At 42.9% G+C, this 20,054-nt stretch overlaps 1 protein-coding gene across 3 annotated transcripts in view; it reads right to left on the bottom strand.

Moving 5' to 3' along the window:
* MPG (N-methylpurine DNA glycosylase) overlaps window positions 1-19,222 on the bottom strand; it is a 49,958-nt gene extending 30,736 nt beyond the window's left edge. Inside the window, exons 1-4 of one of the 3 annotated variants that reach the window (XM_074965625.1) lie at window positions 19,079-19,222; window positions 5,648-5,794; window positions 4,577-4,810; window positions 1,153-1,357 (exon numbers count right to left, since the gene is read on the bottom strand). In XM_074965625.1, coding sequence (XP_074821726.1) covers window positions 1,153-1,357; window positions 4,577-4,801 — 430 coding nt within the window. In that variant the 5' untranslated portion in view covers window positions 4,802-4,810; window positions 5,648-5,794; window positions 19,079-19,222. Of the gene's footprint in view, window positions 1-1,152; window positions 1,358-4,576; window positions 4,811-5,360; window positions 5,383-5,647; window positions 5,795-19,078 lie in introns of those variants that run through there. The other 2 variants (XM_074965627.1, XM_074965624.1) reach the window with 2 other exon arrangements.
* Window positions 19,223-20,054: the final 832 nt, after the last annotated feature.

Below are 20,054 nucleotides of genomic sequence, written 5' to 3'. Positions count from 1 at the left end.
GTTGTTCTGCAAGAGATAATGTGAGTATATGGATATTCAGATGTACATTCTGTATTATCTCTATCTACCTTACAGAGTTAGTGTGTTTGTGACTGTGCTAAATGTATTAATAAATTATTGTAAATATAGAAGAGTTCCTATAGTGTGAGTGTTGCAACAGTGCACATAGGGGTTCCCAAATATATAGTAATTTTAATAATACTGAGCCTGATACTGGGACACAAACCTGTCAACCCTCAAAGTGATAACTGAGAGTTCTTAATCAATCAATATAATTAATACATAATCTATAGATCAGGCTACATTGTGTCCTCGAAAGACTGTAAACAAATTTACCATGAACCACCATCAGTGTTGTCTAGCACAGAGGTTGCACACATGAGGCAGCATCTCAGGATAACAACACCGAGAATTTTCTAAATTCATCCTAAGAAAAGTTTGTCAAATACAGATTATACTTTAGAGACTCAAATATTATATGTATTCCAGTACTGCCTAGAGGCCTCATCTGAGATCGGGTCCCCATTCTGCTAAATCCATTACATACACGTGGTAAGAGACAGGCCCTGCCAGCAACATGTGTGTAATACTCACTAGTTGTCAATGGCAACATTAAATTTAAAGTGGCGAAGTCTTCCGGGGTTGTTTTTAGCTGCGGGTCCATGAGCAGAAGCACCAAGGGTATGTCTACACTACCTGCCAGATCGGTGGGCAGTGATCAATCCAGCAGGGGTCGATTTATTGCGTCTAGCCTCGTCTAGTCTAGATGCGATAAATTGATGCCCGAGCGCTCTCCCCTCGACTCCTGTACTCCACCGTTGCGAGAGGCACAGGCGAAGTTGACAGGGGAGCAGCAGCAGTCGACACACTGCAGTGAAGACACCGTGGTGAGTAGATCTAAGTACGTGGACTTCAGCTACGTTATTCACGTAGCTGAAGCTGCGTAACTTAGATCGAAACCCCCCTTCCTTCCCCCCCAGTGTAGGCCAGGCCTAAGTCACGAGGGGAGGCAAAGGTGGTGGTAGCAAGTGTCTTTGCAGACTAAGAGTCTGTATGAAGCTCATAAATGACTGAGGACATGGCAAGTATGAATATCTACACTATGGAAGCACCTCATTCCGTAATCATCATAACTCTTGAGTCCCCACTTACCCTGGCTGGAAACATTCATGCAGAAATAAATCCCATAGATCTGGTACACATACAGGGTTCCCGGTTTCATGAACATTGCTGCATTTCTTGCAGTTTGCCTCCCTCCCTTTGAATGGGAAGCTGCATCTTCCCCACCCAGATACGCCTCCGTTTCCACAATCCTTCCCCGGAGTTCTCTGCCATCAGGAAGTTTATGAACTAAAATCTGAAAGAGAGGTCAAAAGTGTGTGTTAGTGAGTCCCACAGTAAGGAACCCTTTAGTTAGGTCAACATAGCTATATTAGTCAGGAGTGTGAAGAAAACTCAACCCCCTGACCCATGCAGCTATACCGACCTAACCCTGGGTGTAGGCACAGCAAAGTCGACAGAAGCTAACTTTGTTTGGGGAGCCAGTGTTCCTACAACAAATGAAAAACCCCTTCCATTGATGTAGGCTGCACTTACACTACAAGGCTCTGCTGGCACAGCTATGCCAACATAACTATGCCAGAATAGTCCCTCTAGTGTAGACACAGCCTTGGTCACTGGAAAAAGCATGAGAAGTACAGAAATGTAAAGAGACGGGGATTATCACACAGCATAATGGGCGCTTCTCCATCATCTCCCATAGAATGCTCTGCAAACTAATGTGAGCTTTTCCAGCTCCCATCCGGTGCCACACCTCAGTCCAAGGATCCAGACACTTACCTATCATAAGTTCCTAACATAAGTTCCATTTTTTTCAATGTGACTGTATCATGCAGTACAAATTTATGGTTCCAAATTTAGGCATAAAATAAGGTCATTTTTTCCAGCCTGCACACTTGTTTTTTGTTCCATCCAACATGTGTATTGGCTGAAGCAAAGAGTGCCACCTGTTAACTCCCTGACACTGACTCTAAATCACAACTTTAGCACATCATTAAATGTGTATTATTTAATTCAGAGGAAAATATGACAACAAATATGATGAAATAACTTCCTCATTGGACACAGTCTTACCAAGACTAGTACCAAGTCCTGGTCCCCAGCTGGGCACATAGTCATAAACAGGGTATTAATAATACTTTTGTAGTTTCCACACTACATAACATGCAGCGGAGAGACTCTGGGCAACAGCTTGACAAAACTTCACTAGTGAAACAGGCTCCCTGCAGCTGGCACTTAGGTAAATAATTCAGTGTAGGTGGAGAAATAGAAAATGGTGAAAAGAATTTTAAAACGAGAGAGAGAGAAACAAAACATAAGCAAAATCCATACACATTGTTTTTTGTGGTTTGACCTAATGTTGTTTCCAGACATCTTGTTTTATTTAATGTGTTTATGAAATACTTCAACGTAGCCTCTTTTGGGCACAAACTCCTGTTTAATTATACTACATTCTGCACTCCCATATTTAAAAATAAGTGGTTTTGGAATGACCCTCATGAAGCAGAGAGCTTAATTCCTGCCAGATGCTTGCACTGGATTGCTAAAGCAATTGCTGGCCTGATCCAGTAATGGATTTGCCAGAGGTCTGCATCAAACACTACAACTGTTGCATTTTAGAATCTGTTTTTAACAACTCCCGAGCTACCAAGAGTATCAGAGAAATTATTGAGTTTACCATTTTCAGTCATGGAATATGCACAGAGAGGCTTCAGAAGCATACTAATTTTTTGGCCAGTCTGAAGTCATGATCTGTGACTAATGACAGTCAGCTTTTATGTTCCAAAAGCATCAGACACACATGGCTGACTCTTTCTTTTAAACAGAAGAAATGCTGAGGATCAAATTATGGTTTTAAGATTCACATAGCCATTTCCTTGCTTTCTCAGCTACCCCAAATGTGCACAAAGAAAGCCACTCAGGACACCTCTTCCACTGATGATTAGCAAACTACATCTGTATTTTGTCCTCCATTACAGCAAAAACAATTCACTGAAGTAGAATAAAGACAAGGGTTTCTCCCAGTGGAAAAATAAGCAAATGCCCTTATCTATCCCCATTCACTAGTACATATGCAAAATATCCTATGATGTATTCTATTCTATTTAGGTTTCTGTCTCCTATTGACGGTGCATACTAATATGACCAAATGCATTTTAAAGAGTTACTGTCAGGCCAAGTATGGCCCAAAATTTAGGTTTTGTAAGACAAAATCCAAAACTTTTACCAAATCTAAGACTGACAGAAACTTTTCCATGACAACTTAAAAAAAAAAAAAATTCCAAGAGCGATAACAGGCACAACACAGGACAATACAGAGCTGGAACACACAAGTTTGAGACCTTTGGAGTGCCTCAGCAGTGTGTGGGTGGGGTTTGAGAGATTTAAGGGCTAATTCTGGGCTAAAGTACACAACTCATCTAACTGAACTATGTAATGGGGATTTCTGGTCCCTCAGGGGGAAGGCCGTGAAGATATTATGCAGCTGCTATCACAGCCTCAGGGCTCCTGTGGCTCCCCGCCTACGGGTAGGTAGAGAATGTCTGATGGATGTGCACAGTCAAAGATCCAACAGCCCCACCCCTGTGACACCCACAGCCTGCCCCGCAAAACACATTGTGTTCTAGTGCAAAGGGATCCTTGATGGAACACAGTTAAGTAGTGCACAAGGAAAGGTGAAATCATGCACCTTGCCTTTTCTGTAGGATCGATCCATGCTGATTCAGGCAGAGTTAAGACCCTTCACATCTGCAAAGAAAGAGGCAATATTTGCCTCTTAAGAGGATAGAGCTTGGTGTATGTTAAGTGAGAGGCTGTTCCAAGGATACAAGGTAGCAGGAAAGGCAAAAAGTCTAGAATGGTAGTTTGGGTTTTCAGAGAGAAGTAACTATTCTGACATATTATAGCATAATAATAATCCATAGCCCTTATAAACTGCTATTCATCCATAGATCTCACAGCGCTTTACATAGGAGGTCAGAAGCATTATCCCCGTTTCACATATACAGAAACTGAGACAGAGGAAGGGAAATAACTGGCCCAGGATCACCCAGCAGGCCTGGGCTGGGAATAGAACTCAGGTTTCCTGAGTCCCAGTTCAGTGCCCTATCCACTAGGCCACCCAGCCAAAGAAAATACAAAGCCAACATATAGGAATACCTGTTACAAGAATAATGGCCCTGGATCAGTCACCAATCCCATTTCAGTGAGTAAACCGGATTAAAAAAAAAATAAAGCTTCAAGATAAGCTTAATGCAAAATGCAATAGAAAAGAGATCTGATAAGAGACTGGTTCGGCTCATACAACCAAAATGGGCCCAACCCTGTTCCCAAAAGTCCCAGTGATTTCACCAAGAGCAGGAGTGAGCCCATATTTCCTGTAACAGCAGAGAGCTTTGGAATTAAAACCCAGTAAAAGGATGCAGTTATGGTCCAACAACTTATGTTGTTGGTGTGTGCTGTACCATAAAGTAAACCTATTGGCACGGACACGAGCATGAGTCCTTGTATCAATTACCTGTCCTAGAAATGATTTAGCCAGGTTGATGCAGGGTTGGTTGAAAAAGTCTGTCCCTAGCCGGGAAGATGTCCTCTTCTCTTCACTGAAGTATTTGCTGCTTACTGGAGAGGAATTCCCATCAAGAAGAACTGTCAGGCTCCCAGAGGTGTCAGCTGGAGAGAAGCCGGGTTTACTTTGGACAGCATTTAATGGAGTTAACCGCTTTCTTTTTCTTGGCATCATTCTGGAAAACTGTCATTTAAAAAAAAATGAAATAAACTCTTTTTATGTATTTACAGGAACTAATTTCCATGATGGTGACCTTTACATAGATCCTTTTATCCAAATGAATACAAAAGCTCTAATTTATTGGACAAACTAGACACAGTCTACAACCAGGTTACACACTTATAGGCAGCTAAGTCAGGCAATGCAAAGTTGGCCTCTGCTCTGACAAGTGTTTGTAAAATAGCAGCCCGGGGCTCCAGTTTTTATCTTTTACGGAATCCAAATCAAATCAAATCTGCTAAATTTACAAGTAAAAATAAATTTCTAATTGCTAGCCCTGAAAACAACCTGTAACAAAGATTATGCAATTCTGTTAAATGATACACAAGCCAAAGAAGACTAAGAACCATTTCAAGACCTGTGCTGGCTCAGCAGGGCTCACAGCAGTAAAGAGAAACAAACAGTTCAGACAGCAAAGTGAGCAGAAAAGGCTCTGAACATACACAGTGCACAGATCAGTCAAGTAAGAAGATGACATTCTTCATACTAACAAAGTCATTTAGTCCAAACGTACTGGATTATAGCAAGCACGGTGGTAGCACATCTGCTGTAGACATGCTTGCATCAGAACTTCTGTTAAAACTGCCTTAGTATGATCCCAAATAACTTTTGAACATTTACACATCAGTGAGATGAGTGGCAGTGTTCCAGTGAACAGTGCACAGGGTTGGGAATCAGGACACCTGGGTACTTTTTCTGGTTCTGCCACTGACTTGATGTGCGAGCTTCAGAAAATCACTGTTCCACTCTTCGTGTCACAGTTTCAATATCTGTAAAACAGGGATAATTACATTTACTCACCTGTGTAAAGCACCTGAAGATCTACGCTAAGTATTAATATGACTTGGGCACTCGGAAGCAAAGTTCACATCTCACGCAGGTAAAACCAGTGAGGTTCACCTTTGCTGCTGTACTGTTGGACTGGAGACTTTTTCCTGCAAGGCACATCTGAAAAAGCAAAGGCCAGCAAGAACAGTTTCGAGGACTCTGTGTGTTTCAATGTAACAGTTCCTTTGGGCCTGTCAAAAAATGCTATGAAGCTGTATATTGGGATGTCACGAAAGGGGACAGGGCTTTTGTTAGAATACAACCACTCACTATGCTCAGAAGCAATTTACAACTTTCCAGTGTGAACTATTCCCCTCCAAATCTAGTAAAAGACCAGCTCACCAATAGGGACTATTTACACACAACATTTAGAGGGGGTCTTGGCTCATCCATTTTTGAGTTATTAGTGTACAAAAGAATATTTAAAATGGTGGGAAAAGTGCATTTTTCCCATATTCCAATAATATAAAATGCCTTAAAGGCCAAAATCAAGTTCAAGCCTTCTCAAAATTCTTTTCTGGGACCAAGCTAAGAAAGCTCCAGCCACAAAGGGGAAAAACTTTCAGGAGGTTGTGAGCATGCGAAAACAGCAGCTTTATAGTACATCTACACTGCAGTGGTGGGTGTGAATGGCAGCTCCAGTAGATGCACCCATGCTAGCTGTACTTTAGCTAGCTTGCTAAAAAGAGCAGTGAGGATGTCAGCAACAGGTGGGCTTGTGCAGCAGGCACTGAAGCCCATGCCGGAGCATCCTCTGCTATTTTTAATGAGCTAGCTAGGGTACAGCAAGCATGGGTGCATCTACTCAAGCTGTATATCGCACCCAAAGCTACAGTGTAGACATATTCTTGATGGAAAGCTCAGCGTAACTCTGTTATAATATGAATCACTTCACCAATCTCTGAAATGACGCCACCTCTAGATGAATGCTTGCCATGTTCCAAGCAAAACTGCTCAACAGGAAATGAAGAACAATCCTGTACAAACTGAAACTGCAGGGGAAAGAATTACATAATAAGTATGTAATTGCCTACACTGATGTGTGGCAAGAACACCTATATACTCCTAAAAATGCCATGGATGCTGAAAGCCATTTGTACCAACATTTTATGTCTCTCTTGACCGATGGCCCCTTCAACAGCACAGTGCCCCTAGTACTAGCTCAGTACTGACTCAGATTAAATAACGCCCCCCACTGAATCACCAACACTATTTCCTGTAACACCACATTCTGTAATGACAGACCGGTCAACAGCACATATATAAAAGGTTTTGATGCTGCTCAGCACTTGACATGCCCCATGTAGCCCAAGTTCTGAGCACACACTGCTGCTGCTCAGGCACACCCAACCTTCTCTAGTTATTCTAACCAGAGTGCATTCGCAGGCGGCTCCTTCCAGAGTATTTATAAAGGAGGAGAGGGCATGAAGGTCTTCACCAACTACAGAGCCAGCCACGTCACATGGCAGTAGCTCACCAGTGCAGATTGCACCTGCTAGAGCAGGCTTCTTGCCCACTCCTGTATGTGCCTTTAGTAGAGAGCAAACATGAAATGGTTAAAAGCATGCTGCTGCTCTAGCTGCTTCTGGAGAAGCAGATGGTTCCAGAGGGAGGTCCCCAACTGCCCAGGCTTCTGATAACTAGGAGAAACACATAGCCAATTGCTTGCCAGACACGAAGGTTGCAGATCTCTCAAGGACAGACAGACAGACTTATGTGCAGTGCTGGTAAGAGATTCGAGTCCAGGACTCCATGGTGGCATTCTCTGAAATGCTTCTAGTTTCACACGCAGAGCCAGTTAGACAGGCAGAAATGCAGCATCTCGATGGGTGGCTGAGACAGTGGTGTTGGGAGGGGGGATTTATGTTTATTAGGAATGGAGGAACCTTTTGGGAAAGGAGGAGCCTGTACAGGAAGGATGGGCTCCACCTAAATCAAAATGGAACCAGATTGCTGGCAAGTAAAATTAAAAAGTTTGTAGAAAAATTTTTAAACTAAAAGCCGGGGGAAAGCCAACAGATGCGGAGAAGCACTCTTTTCGGACAGAGACATCCCTTAGGGAAGGATCTATTTAACAGGGATTCTCCATATCCTAGTAAAAAGGAAAGGATAGGAGTTTATAAAGTACCTGTAGGCTCGGAAGAGAAACAAACAATCAACTTAAAAAGAGTCCCATTCAACTACATCACATGAATGCAGACAACTAAATATTGACAAATCTTATAAGTGCTTGTATACAAATGCTAAAAGTCTAAATACTAAGACGGGTGAACTTGAGTGCCTGGTATTAAATGTCAATATTGATATAACAGGCCTCACAGAAACTTGGTGGAAAGATGATAATCAAGAAGCCTGCCAAACAATCAGTGGGGCCACTGGACAACCGATAAGCTAAAGGAGCACTCAAGGAAGACAAGGCAATTGTGGAGAAGCTGCTTGAATTATTTGCATTGGTCTTCACTGCAGAGCATGTGTGGGAGATTTCCACACCTGAGCCATTCTTTTTAGGTGACAACTCTGAGAAACTGTCCCAGATTGAGGTTTCAATAGAGATGGTTTTGGAACCAATTCACCCCAACAGTTCTGAAGGAATTCAAATATGAGATTGCAAAACTAGTAACTGTGGTATGTAAAAAGAAAAGGAGTACTTGTGGCACCTTAGAGACTAACCAATTTATTTGAGCATAAGCTTTCGTGAGCTACAGCTCACTTCATCGGATGCATACTGTGGAAACTATAGAAGATCTTTTTATACACACAAAGCATGAAAAAATGGGTGTTTACCACTACAAAAGGTTCCCCCCCCCCCACTGGTAATATGTAAATGGTAAAATGTAGACTCCCTCCTCAGGCCCTACGCTACCAGCACTCCCAGCTACCTTCAAGACACCACTGACTTCCTGAGGAAACTACAATCCATCGGTGATCTTCCTGATAACACCATCCTGGCCACTATAGATGTAGAAGCCCTCTACACCAACATTCCACACAAAGATGGACTACAAGCCGTCAAGAACACTATCCCCGATAATGTCACAGCTAACCTGGTGGCTGAACTTTGTGACTTTGTCCTTACCCATAACTATTTTACATTTGGGGACAATGTATACCTTCAAATCAGCAGCACTGCTATGGGTACTCGCATGGCCCCACAGTATGCCAACATTTTTATGGCTGACTTAGAACAACGCTTCCTCAGCTCTCGTCCCCTAACGCCCCTACTCTACTTGCGCTATATTGATGACATCTTCATCATCTGGACCCATGGAAAAGAAGCCCTTGAGGAATTCCACCATGATTTCAACAATTTCCATCCCACCATCAACCTCAGCCTGGTCCAGTCCACACAAGAGATCCACTTCCTGGACACTACAGTGCTAATAAACAATGGTCACATAACCACCACCCTATACTGGAAACCTACTGACCGCTATTCCTACCTACATGCGTCCAGCTTTCACCCTGACCACACCACACGGTCCATTGTCTACAGCCAAGCTCTGCGATACAACCGCATTTGCTCCAACCCCTCAGACAGAGACAAACACCTACAAGATCTCTATCAAGCATTCTTACAACTACAGTACCCACCTGCGGAAGCGAAGAAACAGATTGAGAGAGCCAGAAGAGTTCCCAGAAGTCACCTACTACAGGACAGGCCTAACAAAGAAAATAACAGAACGCCACTAGCCGTCACCTTCAGCCCCCAACTAAAACCCCTCCAACGCATTATTAAGGATCTACAACCTATCCTGAAGGATGACCCAACGCTCTCACAAATCTTGGGAGACAGGCCAGTCCTTGCCTACAGACAGCCCCCCAACCTGAAGCAAATATTCACCAGCAACCATATACCACACAACAGAAGCACTAACCCAGGAACCTATCCTTGCAACAAAGCCCGTTGCCAACTGTGCCCACATATCTATTCAGGGGACACCATCACAGGGCCTAATAACATCAGCCATACTATCAGAGGCTCGTTCACCTGCACATCCACCAATGTGATATATGCCATCATGTGCCAGCAATGCCCCTCTGCCATGTACATTGGTCAAACTGGACACTCTCTACGTAAAAGAATAAATGGATACAAATCAGATGTCAAGAATTATAACATTCATAAACCAGTCGGAGAACACTTCAATCTCTCTGGTCATGCGATTACAGACATGAAAGTTGCGATATTACAACAAAAAAACTTCAAAACCAGACTCCAGTGAGAGACTGTTGAATTGGAATTCATTTGCAAATTGGATACAATTAACTTAGGCTTGAATAGAGACTGGGAGTGGCTAAGTCATTATGCAAGGTAACCTATTTCCCCTTGTTTTTTCCTACCCCCCACCCCCAGACGTTCTTGTTAAACCCTGGATTTGTGCTGGAAATGGCCCACCTTGATTATCATACACATTGTAAGGAGAGTGATCACTTTAGATAAGCTATTACCAACAGGAGAGTGGGTTTGTGTGTATGCGGGGGGAGAAAACCTGGATTTGTGCTGGAAATGGCCCAACTTGATTATCATACACATTGTAAGGAGAGTGATCACTTTAGATAAGCTATTACCAGCAGGAGAGTGGGGTGGGGGGAGAGAAAACCTTTTGTAGTGGTAAACACCCATTTTTTCATGCTTTGTGTGTATAAAAAGATCTTCTATACTTTCCACAGTATGCATCCGATGAAGTGAGCTGTAGCTCATGAAAGCTTATGCTCAAATATATTGGTTAGTCTCTAAGGTGCCATAAGTACTCCTTTTCTTTTTGCGAATACAGACTAACACGGCTGTTACTCTGAAACCTGTGGTATGTAACCTATTACTTAAATCAGCCTCTGTACAAGATGATTGGAGGATAGCTAATGTAACTCCAATTTTTTTAAAAAGCTCCAGCGGTGATCCTGACAATTACAGGCCAGTAAGCCTAACTTCAGTACCAGGCAAATTGATTAAAACTATAGTAAACAATAGAATCATCAGACACATAAATTAACACAATATGTTGGGGAACAGTCAACATGGTTTTGTAAAGGAAAATCATGCCTCACTAATCTATTAGAAATCTTTGAGGGGGTCAACAAACATGTGGACAAGGGTGATCCACTGGATATAGTCTACTTGGACGTTTAGGAAACCTTTGACAAGGTCCCACATCAAAGGTTCTTAAGCAAAGTAAGCAGTCATGGGATAAGAGGGAAGGTCCTCTCATGGATCAGTAACTGGTTAAAAGACAGGAAACAAAGGTTAGAAATAAATGGTCAGTTTTCACAGCAAAGAGAGGTAAATAGTGGGATCCCTCAAGGAGCTGTACTGGGACCAGTGTTGTTCAACATATTCATAAAGGATCTAGGAAACAGATTAAACTATGAAATGGCAAAATTTGCAGATGACACTGAATTACTCAAGATAGTTAAATCCAAAGCAGACTGTAAAGAGTTACAAGGGATCTCACAAAACTGAATGACTGGACAACTAAATGGCAGGTGAAATTCAATGTTGATAAATACGAAGTAATACACATTGGAAAACAACTATACATACAAAATGATGGGGACTAAATTAGCTGTCACCACTCAAGAAAGATCTTGGAGTCATTGTGGATAGTGCTCTGAAACATCCACTCAATGTGCAGCAGCATTCAAAAAAGCTAACCAAATGTTAGGGAACATTAGGAAATGGACAGATAAGACAGAAAATATCACTATGTAAATCTACCCCTTGAATACTGCGTGCAGTTCTGGGCACTCTGTCTCTGCAGAAATATATTAGAATTGGAACAGGCACAGAGAAGGGCAACAAAAATGATCAGGGATATGGAAGAGCTGTTATACAAGGAGAGTTTAAAAAGACTGAGAATTTTCAGCTTGGAAAAGAGATGAGTAAGGGACGGTCTGACAGAAGTGTATAAAATCACGAACGATGTGGAGAAAGTGAATAGGGAAGTGTTATTTACCCCTTCACATACGAACCGGGGCTCATCCAATGAAATTAACAGGCAGCAGGTTTAAAACAAACAAAAGGAAGTACTTCACTCAACATACAGTCAACCTGTGGAACTTGTTGCCAAGGGATGCTGTGAAGGCCAAAAATAAAACTGGGTTCAAAAAGGAATTGGATAAGTTCATGGAGGATAGGTCCACCAATGGCTATTAGCCCAGATGGTCAGGGACCCAACCCTATTCCCCAGATGTCCCTAAACTCTGACTGCGAGAAGCTGGGACTGGATAACAAGGGATGGATCACTCAGTAATTGCTCTGTTCAATCCCTTTGAACCACATGGCAGTGGCTGCTGTTGGAAGACAGGATACTGGGCTAGAAGGACCATTGGTCTTACTCACTATGGCCCTCCTTATGTTCCTCTCCCATCATGGATTCAGCTGCTCAAGCAAAATCAATCACCCTCTTTCCCACCTAACATACAAAATCAGGCTCTCACCTATAGCCCAGGACCTGAGGGGTCAGACAGTATTCTCAGCTCCTCTATGCAACAGCTAGACCTGCCTCTGCCTCTCACAGCTCTCCAGAGAGAGAGGAGGCTTCTGCTAACACTTCTTTGCCAGCCAGGTCACAGCAGGATGCCCTAGCGCTATAGTAGAGGGAGACAAGCTGAGAGGTAAAGGACCCCACAGTATGGACTCTTGCCAATCATACAGCAGCCAAGAGGTACAGAAAATTTAAAGAAACAATTCTGGCAAGTACGCAGAAAGAAATCTGGATGTGGCAGGGGGCTGGCTAGCTGAAACAGGGGCTGAGTTGATCTCTAATGACATCTGGACAGGACAGCACAGAGTACCAATTGCTATGCTGGAATGTTGCACCAGATAAAAGTAAATTCCCCTCCCTCTTCCTCTCCTGTCTCAACCAAACTCCACTCAGGGAAAGTGAAACAAGCGGAAGGGCATTTCTTGAGTGCTGCAGACAGAGGAAAGTAAGGCAGGTCTATCTTTTACATGTGGCTCTCCAGAAGCAGATGCCAAGCCCGTCAGCTGTCAAGTCCCTCCCCTCAGATAAGCCATCTCCTGGACTTTTGGCATAGAGTGTAGTGTTCAGCCCCCACAACACCCTACAGTGTGACATCCCAACATTGTACAGCATTCCAGCATAGCAAATGGGACACTGTCTGCTCTGTCCTGTCATCAGAGATTAACCCAGTCCCTGCTCCCAAGGAGGGAGTGGAGGCAGAGGCTAGCCAATTATGATTATAATCTGTAAATGAACTATTTTTTTTTAATTTTTTTAAATAAAGACCTTGATTGTGGGTTTATTCCTACCAATACTTTAAAAGTCTGGCAAAATGAATGAAGGTTACACCCACCCTTAGTGACTGCTGGGGATGTTAGTTTCCTGTAAGAAAGAACTCCCAGTACATTCCCATCCATCTGGCTGCCACATGTGATGTAACATCTGACCAGACATCTGATTAGTTCTGAAACAAAACATTTATCCTGCTGCGAAGAACAGGGGAAGATTAAGGGGGAAGAGGAGAACTGATGAAAATTCACAGCTTCAAAAATCTACACACAGGTTTTTTTTACTGAAGCCACTCCAGGCTCTTTTCAACATTCAAACACACGGGACAAACCTGAAATGACAAAATTACATATTAAAAGTGAAAAACATACAGGAGTTAAGACTAAAACTGACAACAAATGTCAGCCGGCTCAACATCCTGGGATTTTAATCAACTGAACTGATATCAATTATCATTTGGAAAGATATTACATGTATGGTTTAGGGAACAGAGAAAGGGAGTGAGGGTCATGACTTCTAACCTAAAGGAAGGCAAAAACTGAGTTGAGGTGACAGCACAGATCCCCAAAACAAGGGTATTTAGGAGGCTAGCAGAGCACAGACCCACACAGGCATGAGGAAAGCTTAAGTGTGTGAGGCACCACTGACATTCCAGCAAAAGATAGTCCCTCCATAGCAGAGTGGCCTAGTTTCCAGTGTTACACCAGTCTCTCCTTGTGAGAAGCCTCTATTTTCCAAAATAAACTTGCAGCACATTTCTGACAGGCCTTGGACCAGGCTTCTTCCTTCCCCTCCCCATAGACAAAGTATATACTATTTCTAGGAGATCTCATGCAGGTCACATTTCTCTGCAGCAGTTGCTTCTCCAGGCATTAGCTGTGTCATTACACCATCTACCCCAGAGACTGTATGGCATTCAATACCCTATCTATATAACTGAATCCCTGGCCAATCTATTTACATTTCTATGTACAAAAATAACTATGTTAAATGAAGGTTATTTAGGTTAATAAATCAACTCAAAAGTTAGGAAATGGCAGAATGTAAGTAACTGTGCAATCTCAATGCACCACTATTGTGCATATGCATTATACATTCTTTATTTACATAATCACATACTCTTTTTCCCCCATGGGACAGCCTTACTCAATGCACAGGCTGGATGGTGCTCAGAAAATGAGGAAACTATATTTCTTTCAATCCTGAACATTTAATGTAATATTTACTTCACACCATCTATGGCCAATAATGTTAAAACCAATCAGAAGTAATTTTTTTTAAATATTAGGAACAAAAGAAATCCTAACAATATATGGATCCATGATGCATATAGATGGTGATTACATCATTAATGATGCAAACAAGACAAGAGTGTTCAATCAAGATTTCTGTTCTTAATTTGGCAAGAAGCTGGATGATATATTGGTATCACATGATAGTGAAATCCTTTCTGTGCCAACAGTAACTAAGAAGGACATTAAACAGACTCACCAAAAGATAAATATTTTTAGAATGACAAATCAGGATAATTGGCACCTGTTTTAAAAGAGTAGGCCGAGGACATCTCTGGAGCACTGATATTAATATTTAATAAATCTTGTAATACTTGGGAAGTTCCAGAGGACTGGAAAGAAGGAAAAGTTGTGCCAATATTTAAAAAGAGTAAATGGGATTATAAGGGTAATTATAGGCCAGACTGACACTGATCCTGGCTGATACAAGGCTCAATCAATAAAGAATAAAAGGATGGTAGAATTAATGCCTGACGAGATTTTTTTTTTTTTTTTTTTTTTTTACGGAATATAGGTCCTGTCAAATAAGCTTGATTTTTTAAGTGTTGATACAATATGCTTTGACTTCTGCAAGACTTTGTACCTCATGATATGCTGATTAAAATAGTATCATTCAGAAATCAATATAGCACACATTAAATGGATTAGAAACTGTCTGAGATCTCAAAACGTCATTGCTAACAGAGACCCATCATCAAGCTGGGGGGCTTCTACTGGGGACACACAACGATCAGCTTTCATTACAATGATATTGAATATCTTTATCAACCATCTGGAAGACAATATAAAATCCAGTGGCCTGATAAATGTTGCAGATGACACAAAAATGTTGGGTTGTAAATAAGGATGAAGACCTGTCACCCCAGCAGAGCAATCTGGACTGCGTGGCAACTTTGGGGTAATCGAAGTATTTTAATACAGCCAAATGCAGATCATATATTTAGGAACAAAGAATGCAGGCCATACTTACAGAATGGGGAACTATATCTTTGAATGCAGTGACTGTAAAAAGGACTTTGGGGTAACAATGAAAACTGGCTGAACATGTGTGCTCATGGCAATGCCGCTGCCAAAAGAGCAAATTCAACCCTTGAATGTATAAGCAGCAGAATATTAGGTAGAAATAGGGAGATGTTATTACCTCTGTATTTGACACTGGTGATACCATTAATGGAATACTATGTCCAATCGCATATATTTGTAAAGAAATATGCTCTAGTTAGTTATTGGACTTAATGAGGAATATACAGGGTGAAATACTCTGGCCTGTGTGACACAGGAGGTCAGACTAGGTGATCATAATGGTCCCTTCTGGCCTTAATATGTATGGATTTATAAGTCTTGCATTTCCTGTTTTTGCTGAAGACTCCTTGGAGGAGCCAAGAACTCCAGTGGTAACTATGACAACGCTTAACTGAAGGAACAGGATTGTTACGGATTCTTTCCTCCAAAACTATCCGGCAATTGAGTTAGCTAGGCATTAACAAACAAAGCACCAAGAGTATAAAAAGTCTGAATAAAAATCCCTCTCTTCACACAGGTTCCACTTCCTTGGTGCCTGTAATATAATTTCCCTACCAGTTCTTCAGTCATCCACAGTCTTCAAAATAGACAATACCTGAATTTCAAATGTAAATTCCAACTCCCATAAGGTTTTTCCCCAGGACTTCTTTACATATTGTAAAGAATTAAACAAAAGAACAACCCTGTTATTACCTCTGCAGATTCCTTTAAAGCAGGGATGTCAGAACTCACAAGTTAGCAGCCCAAGGCCAAGTGGATATTGGAAGGAAGGATATAAGGAAGCAGCAAGTGATTCTGTCACTATGCCCTCTGATGTAGTACTAACTCAATGCCCCAGCAAGGCTTAATGGGCACTGTGCTGATGGAGACCCCTTCTTTTAGATGAGACATAAAAGGGAGGCATTGATTACTTGTAGCCCAGTGATACCCATACCTCAGTGGTTCAGTAGCCAAATTACCAATCAACATTACCCAAAAGAGCCACAGTAATGTGAATTCATTGTTTCATTCACTATAGTACTATTCATATTTAAACAGCATGATGGGAAATATTTAGTTATATAATTCTCACAGCAAAGAAGTTAATAACTTGATGCAAGCTGATAACTGATTAACAACATAGTAAAAGCATCTTGATTGGTTAATAACTTAGGTTGGTTAACAATTAAATCACACACTGTTTTAATACCACGTGCTGCAAAGATCCACAGGAGACACATTAAAGAGCCACTTACAGCTCGTGAGTCACAGTTTGAGTATCACTGCTGTAGCCATTCAAGATCCTGAGACACTATTTATGCTATTTACCAATGTTTATCTTGGTTTATCATGATTAACAACCTTGACACTAAACTAGGCCCCAAACTTGTGAAAATTTAAACACTCAAGTAGTCTCAGGGAATCAACATCCAATGAGACTTAAGCATGTCAGTTTCTGCAGGACTGGGGACCAAACTCCTTAGGTGGTTTCAAATTAATACAGCATTAAACTTTGCTGACAGCCCTAGACTGTTTATGCAAGGCTGCTGTTAGACAATAGCTGCCTTCCAGCTTGTACAGCACACACTTAGCTGAAGTGAAAAATGCAAGCAGAACTTTAAGTTCTTGCTAGTGCGTCTGTACCCTCAACTGTTGGAAGATAAGCACTTTCCCAGGAACACAGACATAACTTTTAGGGCTGTCAATTAATCTCAGTTAAACTCACACAATTAACTCAAAAAAAAAATCATGATTAATCACAGTTTTAATTGAACGGTTAAACAATAGAATATCAATTGAAATTTATTAAATATTCTTGGATGTTTTTCTACATTTTCAAATATATTGATTTCAGTTTCAACACAGAACACAAAGTATACAGTGCTCACTTTATATTATATTTATTACAAATATTTGCACTGTAAAAATGATAGACAAAAGAAATAGTATTTTTCAATTCACCTCATACAAGTACTGTAGTGCAATCTCTTTATCGTGAAAGTGCAATTTACAAATATAGATTTTTTTTGTTACATAACTGCACTCCAAAACAAAACAATGTAAAACTTCAATCCTACTTCTTATTCAGCCAATCGCCAAGACAAACACGTTTGTTTACATTTACAGGAGATAATGCTGCCTGCTTCTTATTTACAATGTCACCTGAAAGTGAGAACAGGCGTTCGTGTCACAATTTTGTAGCTGCCATTGCAAGGCATTTACGTGCCAGATATGCTAAACAGTCGTATGGCCCTTCATGCTTTGGCCACTTTTCTAGAGGACACACTTCCATGCTGAGGACACTCGTTAAAAAAATAATGTGTTAATTAAATTTGTGACTGAACTCCTCAGGGGAGAATTGCATGTCTCCTGCTCTGTTTTACCCACATTCTGCCATACATTTCATGTTATAGCAATTTCGGATGATGACCCAGCACATGTTGTTCCTTTTAAGAACACCTTCACCACAGATTTGACAAAACGCAAAGAAGGTACCAATGCGAAATTTCTAAAGATAGCTACAGCACTCAACTCAAGGTTTAAGAATCTGAAGTGCCTTCCAAAATCTGAGAGGGACAAGGTGTGGAGCATGCTTTCAGAAGTCTTAAAAGAGCAACACTCCGATGTGGAAACCGCACAACTCAAATCACCAAAAAAGAAAATCAACCTTCTGCTGGTGGCATCTGACTCAGAAGATGAAAATGAACATTCATTAGTCCGCACTGCTTTGGATTGTTATCGAGCAAAACCTATCATCAGCATGGACACATCCTCTGGAATGCTGGTTGAAGCATCAAGGGACATACGAATCTTTAGCCCATCTGGCACGTAAATATCTTGTGATGCAAGCTACAACAGTGCCATGCGAGCACCTGTTCTCACTTTCAGGTGACACTGTAAACAAGAAGTGGGAAGCATTATCTCCTGCAAATGTAAACAAACTTGTTTGAGTGACTGGCTGAACAAGAAGTAGGACTGAGTGGACTCGCAGGCTCTAAAATTTTACACTGTTTTATTTTTGAATGCAGGTTTTTTGGTACATAATTCTACATTGGTAAGTTCAACTTTCATGATAAAGAGATTTCACTATAGTACTTGTACTAGATGAATTGAAAAATATTATTTCTTTTGTTTTTTACAGTGCAAATATTTGTAATAAAAATAAATATAAAGTGAGCACCGTGCACTGTGTTGTAATAAAAATCAATATATTTGAAAATGTAGAAAACATCCAAAATATTTAAATAAATGATATTCTATTATTGTTTAACAGTGCGATTAATTGTGCAATTAACTTTTTTAATCACTTGACAGCCCTAATAACTTTGTATTGCCCTGTTCGCACTTCCCAGTGTGAGAAGTCAGTTGCCTTCAGAGAAAGGCAACACATAGCGACCGTTACTTAGTCTGTGCACATAGGGACAGCTGACCCCAGGAAGGGCAGAGAGTATCCCATTTACAGACCAAGTACTGTCTTAAAGCAGAGGAAGGTGCAACCCAACCCTCCTCTTCTGAAGAGCTGGCAGAGAGGCTACAGCTGGCCTGCACCCCCTGCTCCTCCCCCCCCCAACTACTGGGGGAGCCCCAACAAGGAAGGGGGAAGTGGGCTGCAGCCAGTGCTCCTCCCCCCCCCAACTACTGGGGGAGCCCCAACAAGGAAGGGGGAAGTGGGCTGCAGCCAGTGCCCCTCCTCCCCCAACTGCTGGGGGAGCCCCAACAAGGAAGGGGGAAGTGGGCTGCAGCCAGTGCCCCTCCTCCCCCAACTGCTGGGGGAGCCCCCGGGGGGGGTGCAGCCAGACCCCCCCCCCATTGGGGTTTCTCGCTGGGCGCGGGCCGGGGGCGCAGTCCGTGCTGCTCACCTGGGCCGTGCGCCTCCAGCCGGCGCTGCAAACGGGGACGAGGCCGAGCTCCGGGAGGGCTGAGGGAGCCCCGCCTCACCGGAAGGACCGCGGGCTCCCGGCTCCGGAGTCCCGCCCCGGAGCCACCTTCCGCCCTCCCGTTTCCCCGGCCCGAGCGCCCCATGCACCCTCCGGGCAAAGCCCGCGGTGGGAGCTTCAGGCCCCTGCGCCTCCCTCAGGGAGACACCCCCTCCCCCTCCCGGCCTCTCACCGTCCAGGGCCCCCTTGGTCCCCGCCCGCAGGCAGACAGGCCCCAGTTCTGCTCTCCTGGGCTCCCCCCTCCCCGCCCCTTGAACCCGCACCTCGCCCTGCACACCCGCACCTTTTGTTACTCTGGGCCTGAGTCCGGGGGGGCTCCCAGATAGCTGGGAGCACAGGCCTGCCCTGGAGAGTGCAGGTTAGGGGGGGCTCCCAGGCAATGTGGGGGCACAGGCCTGCCCTAGAGAGTGTGGGTTGGGGGGCTCCCAGCTACAGGGGGGCACAGGCCTGCCCTGGAGAGTGCAGTTTAGGGGGGGCTCCCAGGCAATGTCAGGGCACAGGCCTGCCCTGGAGAGTGCAGGTTGGGGGGGCTCCCAGCTACAGGGGGAGGGGCACAGGCCTGCCCTGGAGTCTGATGGCATGCGCAGCTACAACCCAAATAAGATCCTTCAGTTATTGGCAGTTGTTTGCCCATCATGATCCTTCCATTAAATGCATGTGTAGGTGCGTACGCTCCCCCCAGTCATGGGCAGCCCTGCATGTGCACAGCACTGAAATAGCAATCTCCATACATTAGGCATGTTAATTACCTTATTTTTATTGTATAAAATCCAAGGTACTTGCTCCTATGCTTGGGCAGAGATACCTGTCCCTCACTCCCCCTGTCAGAGTCTGATTTATCTGAGTTCTGGCATAGCTTCCCACTCACCTTTCTGTGCTATGCAGAGCCCTACTTCCC

This window comes from Natator depressus, chromosome 10, assembly GCF_965152275.1.
Source record: "Natator depressus isolate rNatDep1 chromosome 10, rNatDep2.hap1, whole genome shotgun sequence".
NCBI lineage: Eukaryota > Metazoa > Chordata > Testudines > Cheloniidae > Natator > Natator depressus.
The sequence above is the reverse complement of the archived record's forward strand: the minus strand, read 5'-3'. Positions and strand labels throughout refer to the sequence as shown.